Below are 13,799 nucleotides of genomic sequence, written 5' to 3' on the forward strand. Positions count from 1 at the left end.
ACTGTCAGCCATGGAGCTGGACTGTCCCCTCTGCCAAGCTCATTACTTTTTGGGATTTCACTTGGTTTTATATCCAGTGTTGTAAACTCTGCAGCTCTTAACAGACATCCCTGGTCCCCTGGATAACTTCACACCATCAGAAAAATGTATCATTGCACTGATCAACAGGCTGACTCTTATGCCACATCTCAAAAGAAAAGTTGTTTTTTTTTTTTGTCTGGATAAACACCACCAACCTGCTTAAGTGGGGGGTTCCATGTTGTCCCCCAGAAGATCAGAAAGGCACAGGATTTCTCAGTGGCTCTAGTGTCAAAAAATAAAGGTTCTAAAGCTCAAGAGGCCTCACAATTCCTTCAAGGGTGTCAAAAAAGTCAGGAACCACTTTGCAGCACATTCTGACACTCATTTCCTGAGCATTTCTTAAAACAACTGAATTGAACAAAATGTTACATTGCCATCACTTTAATGGCTCCCTGGCTCATCCTTGAAATGAGTGGTATTAACTACACATACAAAGTGTTCTGAGAAGAACCAGCCTGCCTGTACCCAAAGGAATTCTATTGCTAACACCCTCACCAGCTGTGTTCCTGGAAAGCACCATGCCAAGAGCTGCAGCAGCAAGAGTAGCAGCACAAACTTTTGCGTTCAGTAATCTTTTAATTAAGAAATCAATCACATAGAGAACACAGGGTGTGACAACTGCTGTGTCACAGTGCTTTCTGCTACAAATATCATTATTACAGCATTAAATGTAGACATCTGCCTGTGGGCTGGGCCCTGCAAAATCATTTTGCAAAGCCTGTCCCTTCACAAACCACCCCACTGCACACCAGATCTGCTACCTGTGCCACCAGGAGGTCAGGATTCTGTCAGCCATGTGTGCCACCTGGAGTTGTTGCTGCATTCAGAATTCCCTTCAACCAGAGCACACATTTGTATATGAAAGCCAACCTCTAAAATCCCCTGTTGTAGAATAACTCTGGTTCTTCTGTAGCTGACAGGATTTCCTGTTCAAGGTCTGCTCGTTTTATCTGAAAGGTATAGAAAAAGGGAATCAACACCACCATGTCCTGCTAAGTATACATTAAACCCTCTTTACTGCATGGAACTTTGCCCAAACTGAAGCAAGACTGTGTGGGATTTGAGGTTCTTTTGTTTATTTTGCTTTGGGGCTTTTTTTTTTTTTTTTTTGCATGTGTTCTGATGAGCACACATAAATGAATTAAATATGTTTTATTTAAAATTAGAAGAACTCCTGAGAGCTAAACAGAGCATTAGTGACATTGCCTCCATTCCCTAGATTTTGGGTGACTCACCCCAGGAGAAATTCTGCTGTGGCCTGAGCAGCTGGGAAGCTCAAAGGGAACCAACCAGCCAATCAGTATTTAAATTCTCACAGGTCCCTTCATTTATGCTCAGGTAATCTCTTATTTTCAGGTATCTCTTATATTCTCTCTCACCTGGCCTCTTCTCCAAAGCCCAAAGTTCAAGGGCTACTTCCTCCATTCAAAACCTGCCAGAAATGCCTGTTTTCCCAGGGAAAGGAAACTTTCACAGTTCAGTACAGCAGGGTGAAGAGATGTCACATATGACTTGGTTTACCTCTCCCACCAGCTCATGAAAGAAAAAAATTCTGAACTACATCCTTCCTATCTCCAGCAGTACTGAAAACAGTGCTGGAAGAGCCTTGGTTTTAATCTTTAGGACAGCTCTCCTGACCTTGCTTGCTTCAGAGTGTTGTGAAAATCTGATAAATCAACACCAAAAAACAAATATAAATAACAGACAATGTAACTTAGACTCAAGAAGTCCTCTAAGCTGCTGCCTAGTACATGGGTGTTCACAAGCAGCCCCTCTTCTGCCCCATTTTAGATGCACAGCCACATTAATCCTCTAGGGTTTTTTTTCTGTGTGGTGTTAAGACTCCTGGGCATAGTTCTTGAGTAACTATTTAATATAATAATAACTGTAAGTCATCTCCTGTGAAAGGCCTTACCTCCCCACACTGTGGGAACATGCTGAGTGATACTGGTAGCATCCCTGCTAGTACTGATGTCATCATAAGCATTCTCACTGAAGCCAAAGCACGCGGAGTTTTGGCAAAGTTTGTTCTGTTAAAGACATGGAAAAGGTAAGTATGTCAGCTTGGGCTTGGAAAATAATCTGACAGTGAAAAATCCTCACAGATTTACACAACCTCCTGCAAATCCTCTATCTTTGTGGACATAACTGGATTCGTTTCCTTTGGATAATTTCCTTCTACCCAGATAATAACTTCCACCAAGGCAAGGAACACCACAAACCCAAGAAAAAATTGTCAAGTGGTTAAAAGCCAGACTGAAAACCAGAATACAAACAGAGCATGCACTCCCAGCCCTTTTGCAGCCCCTCCTACCTTTGCACAAAGTGTGTGAGCACAGGTGTCAGGAAGAGTGTTGTCCCAAACAAGACTGCCCTGGACAATGCTGTTTCTCTGACAGCCTCCAGGGAGAGAGAAAAACAAACACTGTTAAAGCTTCCACTGCCTCTGTCAGCACCTTTTTGTCTAATACTGTGGAGTTTCAAGCAACAGGTAAATGAGGGTAAAAGTATATTTGAGGTAATGAGGATAAAATATATTTGTAGCTAAGAAACAGCTTAAAAAAGAGTTGAAACTACTGATGCCATATTCAGTTTTCCTACCATGATAATATTTTTGCTGAGACTTGCTTGTTTTCTTTTTAACTTGTGCTGAACTTCTTCCAAATGGTTGCACCTTCTGGACATCCTAACCATCCTGTGTCAAATCTGAAGCTCTCTCTCTCCAGATGCCCACAAATCTTTATGTTCATCTAGCTATTCTCCTCCTCTCTGGATAGCAGTGTAGAAAGAGAGGATCATTAATAGGATGTAAAATATGACTCCTTGCTCTAATTCCTAAACCAGGCTCTACAGTGGATGTTGATGAGCAGGGCATGGAGCAAATATAGAGTCAGCTTGGTCAGTAACAGGAGCCCAAGGATAAAATGCAGCAAATCATCTCATTACCCTTTGGAAGGCACAGCCTTTAAGTAATATTGCTGCCATAGAAGGTGTTTGGGAGATGTTCAATATAGGGATTTTCTCTCAAGTTTTCCTTCAGAAGAAGGATCAAGAGTCTTATCTCCTTCTAAGGTGGCCAGGGAAACAGAAAAGCCAGTGCTAGTGTGTCTAGTACTCAGCTCTGGGACTCAGTGTATTGGTCTGGGGAGGCTGCCAACCCTTCAAGTTGTGGAACCTGGTCCCAGAGGTGTTACTGTGTTATTGTGTCCAGTTCTGGGCCCCTCAGCTCAGGAAGGAGATTGAGGTGCTGGAGCAGGTCCAGAGAAGAGCAAGGAGGCTGTAAAGGGATCCAGCAGAATTCCTGTGAGGAGAGGCTGAGGGAGCTGGGGGTGTTGAGGCTGGAGAAGAGGAGGCTCAGGGGAGACCTCATCACTCTCTACAACTCCCTGAAAGGAGGTTGGAGCCAGGCTCTTTTCCCAGGCAACTCTCAGCAAGACAAGAGGGCAGGGTCTCAAGTTGTGCCAGGGGAGGTTTAGGTTGGAGATGAGAAAGAATTTCTTTCTGGAGAGGGTGATCAGGCATTGGAATGGGCTGCCCAGGGAAGTAGTGGATTCTCCGTGTCTGGAGATATTTCAAAAGAGACTGGATGTGGCACTCAGTGCCATGGGCTGGGAACTGCAGCGGGAGTGGATCAAGGGTTGGACTTGATGATCTCTGAGGTCCCTTCCAACCAAGCCAATTCAATAAAAATTCAATAAAATTCAGAGACCCAGTCCAAGCCTACCCAAAGACTCAGCAAACCATCTGGGATTCCTCATTTCAAGATATCCAACTCCATCTACTCTCAGCATTCCATTCAGCTCTTAGCAGGGAATGAAATCCAAGACAAGTTGCCTACCTTCTCACCAGCCTTTTGTGACACTCCTACAACCTTTCCATTCCTGTCCATCACTTCAATTCCATTCTCAAACTCTGGGATTCTCACCACTGCCACAGTAAAAGCACTCATCAGGCCTGCAGGGTTAAAGAAGGTTTTACTTTAAAAGATTCAAATGGACTCTCTCAATAGTAACATTAGTAATTCTGTGCATTCTGCAGTTCCAGTTCAACAGTTCACAACTGAATGACCATGCAGCTTAAGAAGAAACTGGCCCATAATGATCTACTTGTGATCTTAGTCTTTGTTTCAGAAGCTTGACAAAGATTTTTAAGGCCCCAATCCTAGAAGGTGCTTTATCATTACAGACTCAGAGCTTTCAATCACTGCCATCTAGCTCAAACCACGAGGAATTTGTTCTTAAGGGGAGAGATGTGTGTTGTGGATAGGTTTTGTACTGGTTAGTGCAGAAGAAAAGACTCTGAAGGGAACAGGAAAGGTTCCAGAGGAACATTGGCACTAATATTTCCCATTATGGCACTTGCTTGCCCAGCTGTCTGCCTGTCACAAGTGGCAGTGCTTCAGCTGGATTCTAGATGAGAATGATTCAGTCTCTTCCAGACCCAGCTTTACATGAAAACATCCACCCCACAGCCAGTCACTGAAAACACAAGCCTGAACCACAGGCTCCCATGAGGGCCACATTAAATGGGAGTCAGTAATCCAGCTTGTTTTCTCCTTTCTCTTTTCTAGACTAAGGTACAGGCATAACAACACAAAGCTGGGCAAACTGATCATGCTTGAAACAGAAGATTTCCTTTTTCATTAGATTTTGGCAGGGCTGTTCAATAAAGACAGCAGTGTGACAGATGCCACTTTTCAAATACTGGATTTATCTTAATCAATTACCCTCAGGTTTCTCTCTACATTTAATAAAGTACATTTTGACATTTACTCCAAGGGCAAGTCAGAAAGCTCTGATGCAGATCCTTGGAAAGATCTGGGAAGCCATCTCACATAACTTGGAACAAAGCAGATGGTGTGTTTTAACTTTACCAGTTCCCCCCTAGAAAAGGCCAATATTTTTTTTTCCAATGGTACTAAAAAAACAGTTAATGACATCAAATAGTTTAATTTGTCCTGGTGCTACTTCACCATGTCAGTAGAGCTGTTCAGTAGTGACCTGAGTCTTATTAACTTGCAAGGGTAACAATTTTCTGTTGCCAAGAACTCACTTTCCACACTGTCAGATGTGCCCTCCTGATAATTTCAGGTATAATGTCCAAACCAAAGAAAAATGCCAGCTGTACCCCTGGGTATTTTTGGAGAAAGAGTTGCCTGCCATGCATACAGAGGTCAGAATAGTACTCTGCAGCTTCAAAACTAAAAACCAGCAGGCTGGTCAATCGATTAAGGTCAGCTCCAGTGATCACTGAGTGTAAACTCTCCCACAAAGGAGAGCACCCAGCAAACAGAGTCAGAGAAGAAGGTTGAGGAACTGTCAGAACACATTTGTGCAAGGGCAAAAAAATTCTGCAGTCAGAAAAGGGCAGCAAATGGTCCTCAGAGCAGCTGCAGTTCCTTTATACTCACCAAAAAGAGGAGCAGGTAGAATCTGTTTGACCAGGAGCTGCAGGAGTGGATTGTTCACTCCATGGCGATTCATGAAGCCAACAGGAAGAGCCTAAAGCATTGGGAGGAAACAGGCACCTTCTATTAAAACAAAATGTGCTGCATTTCACTGAGTGCAACAGCTTAGGAAAGCAAGTATCTGATACAGAGTTACCACCTATAAAAATAAACAAATGCCTTGATTTAACATTCCAACAAAATACACAGGTTCTCTAGTTAACCCTCTTTTAGATAAAATTTATAATTAAAATAGCTAAAAATAGATAACCCTATTTTAGATAAAAATACAAAATACTGTGATAAAAAAAGTATTAAACATTAAAATGTCTAGGACAATAGGAGTATGAATACAAAGACAGAAGAAGGAAAACAATTACCTTTGGCTAATATTCCCTGGGCAGCTGTCCAACTGCTCTCTCTCTCTCTAACAGGACACCTGGTGCACTTGTGCATTTGTTCCTGATTCTCTGCACTTTCTATATGACTTTAATACACTTCCAGGAAGTTTCATTTAGGAAAAAATGGCCAGGACACCAGTGCCCTGAGTCTCCCCCAGAGGACAAGGGAAGAACTCCCACATTCACCCATGAGCTGTCTCCTCACCCCTCTGTAAATCCTGAGCACTGCTGGCCTGACTGCTTAGCCTAGTGCACAGAGGTGAAAACCCAGCTAACAAAAGCAGAAAAAGCCATTATTTTTCTTATAAGAAGGCTTATAAAACGACTGTTTAAGTGTGGAGAGTGAAGAAATGCACTCTAGAGGCACCTACACTGGTCATGAGTGTCATGAGGACACCAGTGCTCATTCTGCTTGTAGCAAACTGAAAACTCCAAATTCCTGTTCCAGCACAGAGCTGGGAAGCCTTCATCTACCTGCTACTCCTGGAAGGTGATTTAACCTGAATTCAGTGCAGCAGTTTCTTGGCTTTGATGCTCCTGAAATCTGAATAGAGATGCCTAGAGATTTCACCCCTTGTTTGGAGTGAGACAAACCTCTTTTACAGCACCACATCAAAAAAAATCAGTGATAGCAACCCAGCAAGTTATCCCATGTTTGTAAAACCAGGCCCATCCCTCTCACCACCTCTTTCCTAAGCTTGCAGAATCATAAAAGGACAGAAGAGGAAGCATCAGAGAGAGACAAGCAAGGTACTGGCTGACAGATGAGCAGGAAAATTCTTATTCCCAGCAGGTCTGGGAGAAGACATCAGAGCAGAGCATTAAAGCTCAGTCCTGAAGGGCATCTGGCAGGGTGATTGATTATCTGAGTGCCTCCTTCTCTAACAGACCTTATCAGGAAAGCAATCACCAAGCAGATACATACACCAATACATGCTGCATAGGAGATGGCTCCCAAGCCAAACAGGATCTGCTTTTGTTGGACTGAGTACTCCTAAGGAAGACAGAAGAAAAGACCATATTAATTAAATCCTACATTCATAATACACTTGTAAGTCATGTTCAAAATGGCCTTATAGAATGAAGATGACTTAAAAAATAAAAATTTGACACATACCTCAGCCTTTACAGTACCATTTCCATTGAAGAGGGTGAATGCTGTGTTATATGTGTGAAACACAAACTGCAGAAAGGAGAGATCATAAACAAAAATTAATTTGGGACTGAGACCAGAAGACTTGTAAATGTAGAAAGAAAGAGGCAAATACCTGGCAAAAAAATGTCTGCGTTGCGTGGCGCTGAAGTGATGAAACAACAACCTGAGGAGAAAACCCCACAAGAAAATTAGGATTGATGAAGTTTTGGGGGCAAGAGCACCAAGATAACTGCTGTGTGAGTGTTTGCAGCATTATCAGAGGTTCCAGAGGGTACCCAAAGCCATTTGTGTTGGTTCTAGGCTGAGACAGATCCTTGCCACAGATGTGACACATTCACTTTTTCTACCCAATATGAAAACCAGAAACATTTTGATTAAAACAACTCATGTGCTGGAATATTTGAGCAAGAAGCTTTCTTAACCAAAATAAGAAATGCAAATAAAATAACTGAGATAATAAAAAATTAATTAATTAAAGAAGTGAATAAGAGCCAGATTGTTTTGACCAGTGGGGGTACAAATAGCAGATCTCACTCATCTAAGAGCAAAGATCACCTCAAATTCAACTCCTTCTCCATCCAGACAGTGAATAAAAAACTTCAGTTTTAATAAACCACAGCCTTTCTTGAGGTCTGCCCTACCAAGCTGAAGGTGGGGAGCACTCTTAAAGAACAGAGTCAACCAAGATAAGGCAAATAGTGAATAAGAGCAGGATCAATAAGTAATTTAATACTAGTGGACCAGCTACCTTTATTATTAATGCCAGTGCTGAATCTAAGCACATCCATAAAAAAAAGCATTAAGCTGTAAATATCAAAAACTATTTTAGTTAATTCTATTAATTCTATTCTATTATTCTATTCTATTAATTCTATTCTATTCCTGAACTTAACAGCCATCAAGACTTCCATTAGGCTTCCTAGTAGTGCCATGTAAGCTCCTGCTGGAATCTTTCCATGGAATGACACATCTCAGTATGTGTGCTCCAAAAAGAAAGGCAAAAACATCTAAAGGAAGATGCATATAATTACAGCTCCAGATACCAGGGAATTTTTGAGCAGTGTAACAAGGTTTTTTTTCAAAATTTTTGTAATTTCCCCTTCCAATTCTGACCTTTTCTTACTTGCAAATACACTACATTTTTTTCCAGAAAAAAATCCTATTCTGGATCTGAAACACAGAACACAGGGCTCTGACTCCTCCCTGCTGCAGTTCCAGTCTTTTTGAGGTTAAACAGGCCAAAGCCAGGCTTTGCTCTCAGTTCTGAGTGAATTTCATCTTGCATCAACCAGCTGACCTTCAGGCTCAGCCTCTGTGAATGCTGCTGAAGGAAGGTAACTAACAGGGTGAGACTTCAGTGGGATTCCTGAAGGGCTCAGTTTCTAGGTTACTCAGCACTTCCCATAAATCAGATGGCTTTTCTAAAAACTTGTGCTGCAAATACAACTAAGGAGCATAAAGCCTTTTATTCCCTCTCTCCAACCCCTGGCATTGGCAAAAGATAAGCCACATCAGCACCTTTCATGCTTACTCACCAGTGGAAGTGTTATGGGCAGGAAGGCTTTAAAAACAAAGAAAAAAAGAAACAATTTCAGTAAAAACTGCAGTGAGTCTGGATATTGAGCAGGAAATCCCCCAAACTTCCCCCACCTACTTTCAGCTCAGAGTAAAACACTGGCCCACAAAAAACCCACCACCACCACCACAGACTCCAGTCCTAACCTCTGTCTCTCATTCCCAAGAGCATCTGGACACAGCTTACAGGGAAAATAAACCCTTGTGAACTCCACTCAGTGTGGCTGCTCAGTTTTGGAAAGAAATTTTGGGCAGAAATTGCTTCTCCCCTCTCTGTTCAACAGAAAGAGGTTGCCACAAGCCTCAGTGGTTATGTAAGGGAATGAGAAAGCAGCCTAAGCATGGTTATAGCTGATTAACAACCTGGGGGGCTTGGCTTCCACTTCAGGCAGATTTTCTCTGCCACCACAGCAAGTAAATTCACAGAGCAGCCAAGTCCCTCAAGTGGAAAATTAGCTTGTAGTAGCTTGCTTTATATCTGGAGGGAGTTGGGAACTCCTGTAGTGATAAGAAACTGATTGGTCAAATTATTTCTGCCTAGCTGAGCAGATGAACTGAGGAGGAAACTCCTCAAGAGGACACTAGGAGTAAATAAATCCTCCAATACTTCTTGTTTGGTTTTTTTTTTGTATGTAGAAGAGTGCCACTGCAGTGTCACAGTGGATATTTCTTCTGACCTATCCCCCTTCAGTCACATCCACAAAACTTCTCCCAGTTTACCTGGAGGCCTTAACAAAACAGGAATTATCTTGTTTGTATCAGGGTGGACACTGGACTTAAAAGGGAAAAAATAAAAAAGGAAGAAAAAAAAAAAATCAAATTAGACCCTCTTTGCCATACTTGAATAAGAAAGGAAAGGAGAAGGTGTCTGGATATTTTGTAAACTTACCAGGCTTAGCAGGAATGCTTGTTTTGTCTAAACAATTTGAAAATAAGGTTAGTAGTCAAGTTTAAGAAGAGACTGGGTAAATCTTCTATATATATCTGCTACATATGTTATTCCCATAATTTACATTTATAAAGAATTATTTCTTTCCTAAAATTCCTCTCCTTCTTGAACATAACTTACTCATATCCCACATGCTGTGTAACAATGAAAAACATTGAAAAACCCCCAATGCTTAAATATTGCTAAAAAACACTGATTTTAAGACTTTAGCTCTTGTGGAACCACAGGAGTCTTTCTTTCTCCTTTCAGATTATTTTTCAGATATTTCTTTCAGAAGATATTAAATGCTGCATGGGAAGAGTCAAGCCCAGAGTGAATCAAATGAAAAATCAAATGAAGCAAGGGCTCAGCACTGCTTGCCAGCAATTCCAGGAGCAGATTTCCCACCCAAGTGCTGCCACTCCTGATTTTATGAGGTATGGAATCAAACCAACCTGTGTCCTCTCTATGATAATGCAACCCCAAAGATTCAAAATGAGCTCAGTAAGCATTTCACATGTTTATCACTTCTCTAGATCACCCCAGCTCTGAGCAGACAAGTTTGAAGTGATGATTCCTAGCAGAGGAGAGCATCTTTTAAACTCAGCAGTACCTAACCTAACTTCAGGATGTTAAAACTGCGATTTGGCATCAGCAGTAACCAAAAAAATGCCTCCCAGGCAAGGAGTTTTTCATCTCTTATCCCTTGTAGCTGAATCTCAGTATTGTGTCTGCTGGCTTGTAGTGAAATGAGGCAACCAGGTGCCACTAATTGCCAGGTAGTGGCATGACCTTGTGTTAAGCCCACCTGTGCCTAATTAGGGTTCTATTGGCCCCCTAATCTTGCTCATGCCCAGTGGGGGCCCACCCTAATTAGGCACAGGTGGGCTTGACACAAGCTCATGCCACTCCCTGGCAATTAGTGGCACCTGGTTGCCTCATTTCACTACACTGAATCTTGCACTGATATCAAGTATTCCAGTCATGGAAAAAACCACTTCTGTTTTCTACAAGTGCTGCTTCAAAATACCTGAGCATCTCGTATGGGTTCATTTAGTGTCTTCTCACTGTTTTGTATTAATAACCTGGTTCTTCTTATTTCCTCCTGTATTCAAAACAAATAAAACAGAAAAAAAAATAACTAAGTTTTCCATATTCTAAATGCAATACATGAGATGTAAAACACATTAAGTAAAACCTAGAATGTCAAGCTCATGCACTTATCCTTCACCAAAGCAGTTCAGAGAATCATAGAATTGGCTGGGTTGGAAGGGACCTCAGAGATCATCAAGTCCAACCCTTGATCCACTCCCGCTGCAGTTCCCAGCCCATGGCACCGAGTGCCACATCCAGGCTCTTTTGAAATATCTCCAGACACAAAGAATCCACTACTTCCCTGGGCAGCCCATTCCAATGCCTGATCACCCTCTCCAGAAAGAAATTCTTTCTAATCTCCAACCTAAACCTCCCCTGGCACAACTTGAGACCCTGCCCTCTTGTCTTGCTGAGAGTTGCCTGGGAAAACCCAACCCCCCCCTGGCTCCAACCTCCTTTCAGGGAGTTGTAGAGAGCGATGAGGTTTCCCCTGAGGTCTCCTTTGTCAGAGGAAAAACCATAGCACGTGGCACGAGAGCTGCTCAGGATGTTAAAGGAATTTTTTGTTGGGTTTTCTTAAATTTATTTTTCTTAAGGGAAAGCTTTGCTAGAGCAGAGAATGTGTGTCCAGGAGATACTTCCTTGGCACTTGCATTTTATTACCAGTCTCTATATATGTGCATGTGTTACATGGATCTATATCTCCACATATATTTACATCTGCAAATATTATAACTTAGTAAGTGAACGTTACACATCTACACACATATAAACACCAAGAAGACATTTTTAGAGTACATTCAGGGTTTTGGAGATTTGGGATTAGTTTGTGCCTCCTTGTGTTAGAAAATAGAGAATTTCTTTCTGGAGAGGGTGATCAGCCATTGGAATGGGCTGCCCAGGGAAGTAGTGGATTCTCCGTGTCTGGAGATATTTCAAAAGAGCCTGGATGTGGCACTCAGTGCCATGGGCTGGGAACTGCAGTGGGAGTGGATCAAGGGTTGGACTTGATGATCTCTGAGGTCCCTTCCAACCCAGCCAATTCTATGATTCTATGAAAGCTACACAGAAGTGGAACAACAGCAAAACACACTTTCCCCTGAAGTCTGCTGTCATGACAGGTCCTGAAGTGTAGAAGCTCAGCTCAGTGGCTGGTGATGTGCTGATTATCACACTTTGAGCAAAAAAATGCTAAAAATTGTAGTAATCATTCCCGGGTACCAAAAGGCCCTGCAGATCAGGGGTGTAGGGGAGGATTCCTTTCAGTGCAGCCACTTGGAGGAGAATCAAAGAGCTCCAGGATGGGGGTGTGGATTGGCCAGCAGAGATTCTGGGGCTCAGCAAACCTCTCCCAGGTCCCCAGCACCAGTGTTCCCACCGCAAATTGCCACTGGATCAGCACTCCCAGCCCTAGGATTCTTCTCTCTCTTCTCTCTGGGGGTTTCCTGACCCTAAGTCGTCCCTAAAACAACCACGGGCACAGCCACAGCCACAGCCAGGGGCTGCCCCGGAGCTGAGCCCCGGCACCCACCTCCCGGAAAGAGGGGTGTGGGGACAGTGTCCCCTTCCCCCGATGCTGCCCGGGCCCTGGGGCACCTTCCCCTCCCGTCAGGGGTTAGGGAGGAGGAGGATGAGGAGGCTGCAGCGCGGTACTCACGGAGGACTTGAGGAGCAGCAAGGGATCCAAAACGTCCGCCCAGAGAAGGAACCTCTGGAAAAAAGACTGAAGGAGAAGCGTTTGAGGGAGGTGTTTCGGAAAGAGGCTCCATCCCTCCTCCTCCTCCTCCTCTCCAAGCCCCTCACCTGCCCCTCCGACCGCCAGAACCGCAGGTTGGCGTCCATGGAGCCGGGCACCGGAAGGCCGCCCATGGGGGGACGGTCCGCTTGATGCACGCTCCGCCCGGGCTCGGTACCGCCGCACCGGGTTCCCCTGCCCGGCCGGGAATTGGGCTGGATCCCGGGCCGCCTCCCCCGGGCTGAGGGAAGGGAGGAAGGAGGGAGGCAGCGGGGAACGGGAGCACCCTGAGGGCAGAGCCCGCATGGTGGTGAGGAAAGGTCGGGTTGCTTTCCCCCTTCCAGCAATTCCCCACGCGGGACACGTGGAGGCAGAGCCAGGGAGCAGGACAGCCCAGATCCCCTCCCCCCACCCCACCCGTGTCCTCTCCGTGGGCTGAGAATGACTTAAAAGTAAGAGAAAGACACGGGCAGGTAGGAGATGAGGGTGTTTGTCCCTGCTCGGGGGTGTCACAGAGTTGTCACCAACACTGGTGGAGCCTCCTTGGTCTTCGCTGAGCTGCACGTGTTGCAGGTCCCAGATTTTACTGGAGAAACTCCATGGATACGAAGGCATTACAGAAAACAGAACCAAAACACTGGGACTGAAAAAAAAGAAAAGAAAAAGAGAAAGAAAAAAGAAAGCAAAAAGAAAAAAGAAAAGGAAAAGAAAAAAAGGGAAAAGAAAAAGAAAAAAGGAAAAAAGAAAAAAAAGGAAAAAAAAGGAGAAAAGGAAAAGAGGAAAGAAGAAAAAAAAAGAAAAAAGAGAAGAAAAAGAAAAGCAAAAAGAAAGAAAAAGAAAAAAGAAAAGGAAAAGAAAAAAGGGAAAAGAAAAAGAAAAAATGAAAAAAGAAAAAAAAGGAAAAAAAAGGAAAAAAGAAGGAAAAGAGGAAAGAAGAAAACAAAAAAAAGAGAAGAAAAAGAAAAGCAAAAAGAAAAGCAAAGAAAAAAGAAAAGGAAAAAAAGAGGAAAAAAAAGGAAAAGAGAAAAGAAAAAAGAAAAGAAAAAAAAAAGAAAAAAGAAAAGAAAGAGAAAAAAGAAAAAAGAAAAAAGGGAAATAAAAAGAAAAAAAAAAGCAAAAAGGAAAAAAACAAAGAAAAAAATAAAAAAAAAAGGAAAGGGAGAAAGAAAAAACCACAAAAAAAAAAAACAAAAAAAAAAACAAACAAAAAAAAAAAAAAACCACAAAAAAAAAAAAACACCAGGATTTTCAAGTCCTGCAATCTGGAGCATCATCAGGTACCACACAACCTCAGGCTCCTGTTTGCATCCCTGAAAGCTGAGGACAAGAGCAGCCACTTTCCCCAGGTGGTTCCCTCCTGCTCCTCTCTTCCAAGTCCCTTT

General features: G+C 43.0%; 1 protein-coding gene across 1 annotated transcript; it reads right to left on the reverse strand.

Annotated features, from left to right (window-relative positions):
• Nucleotides 1–621: 621 nt before the first annotated feature.
• SFXN4 (sideroflexin 4) lies at nucleotides 622–12,631 on the reverse strand. The gene is made up of 14 exons (XM_030453201.1): nucleotides 12,486–12,631; nucleotides 12,340–12,405; nucleotides 10,618–10,692; nucleotides 9,549–9,575; nucleotides 9,380–9,434; nucleotides 8,620–8,645; nucleotides 7,197–7,247; nucleotides 7,046–7,111; nucleotides 6,854–6,922; nucleotides 5,492–5,582; nucleotides 3,920–4,035; nucleotides 2,396–2,481; nucleotides 1,997–2,111; nucleotides 622–1,031 (listed from the first exon to the last, which is right to left on the reverse strand). Exons 1-14 carry the CDS (start codon nucleotides 12,549–12,551, stop codon nucleotides 954–956), a joined length of 987 nt encoding a protein of 328 aa, XP_030309061.1. The 5' UTR covers nucleotides 12,552–12,631; the 3' UTR covers nucleotides 622–953.
• Between the last annotated feature and the right edge of the window lie 1,168 nt (nucleotides 12,632–13,799).

This window comes from Calypte anna, chromosome 6 (assembly GCF_003957555.1).
Source record: "Calypte anna isolate BGI_N300 chromosome 6, bCalAnn1_v1.p, whole genome shotgun sequence".
Classification (NCBI taxonomy): Eukaryota; Metazoa; Chordata; class Aves; order Apodiformes; family Trochilidae; genus Calypte; species Calypte anna.

Coding starts and splice junctions, on each gene's coding strand:
- SFXN4 (XM_030453201.1), bottom strand. CDS start 12,551: ATGGGCGGCCTTCCGGTGCCCGGCTCCATGGACGCCAACCTGCGGTTC. Junction 12,406..12,485: donor TCTGGCGGTCGGAGGGGCAG/GTGAGGGGCTTG, acceptor CTTCTCCTTCAG/TCTTTTTTCCAGAGGTTCCT. Junction 10,693..12,339: donor TGCTGCTCCTCAAGTCCTCC/GTGAGTACCGCG, acceptor TTTTGAATACAG/GAGGAAATAAGAAGAACCAG.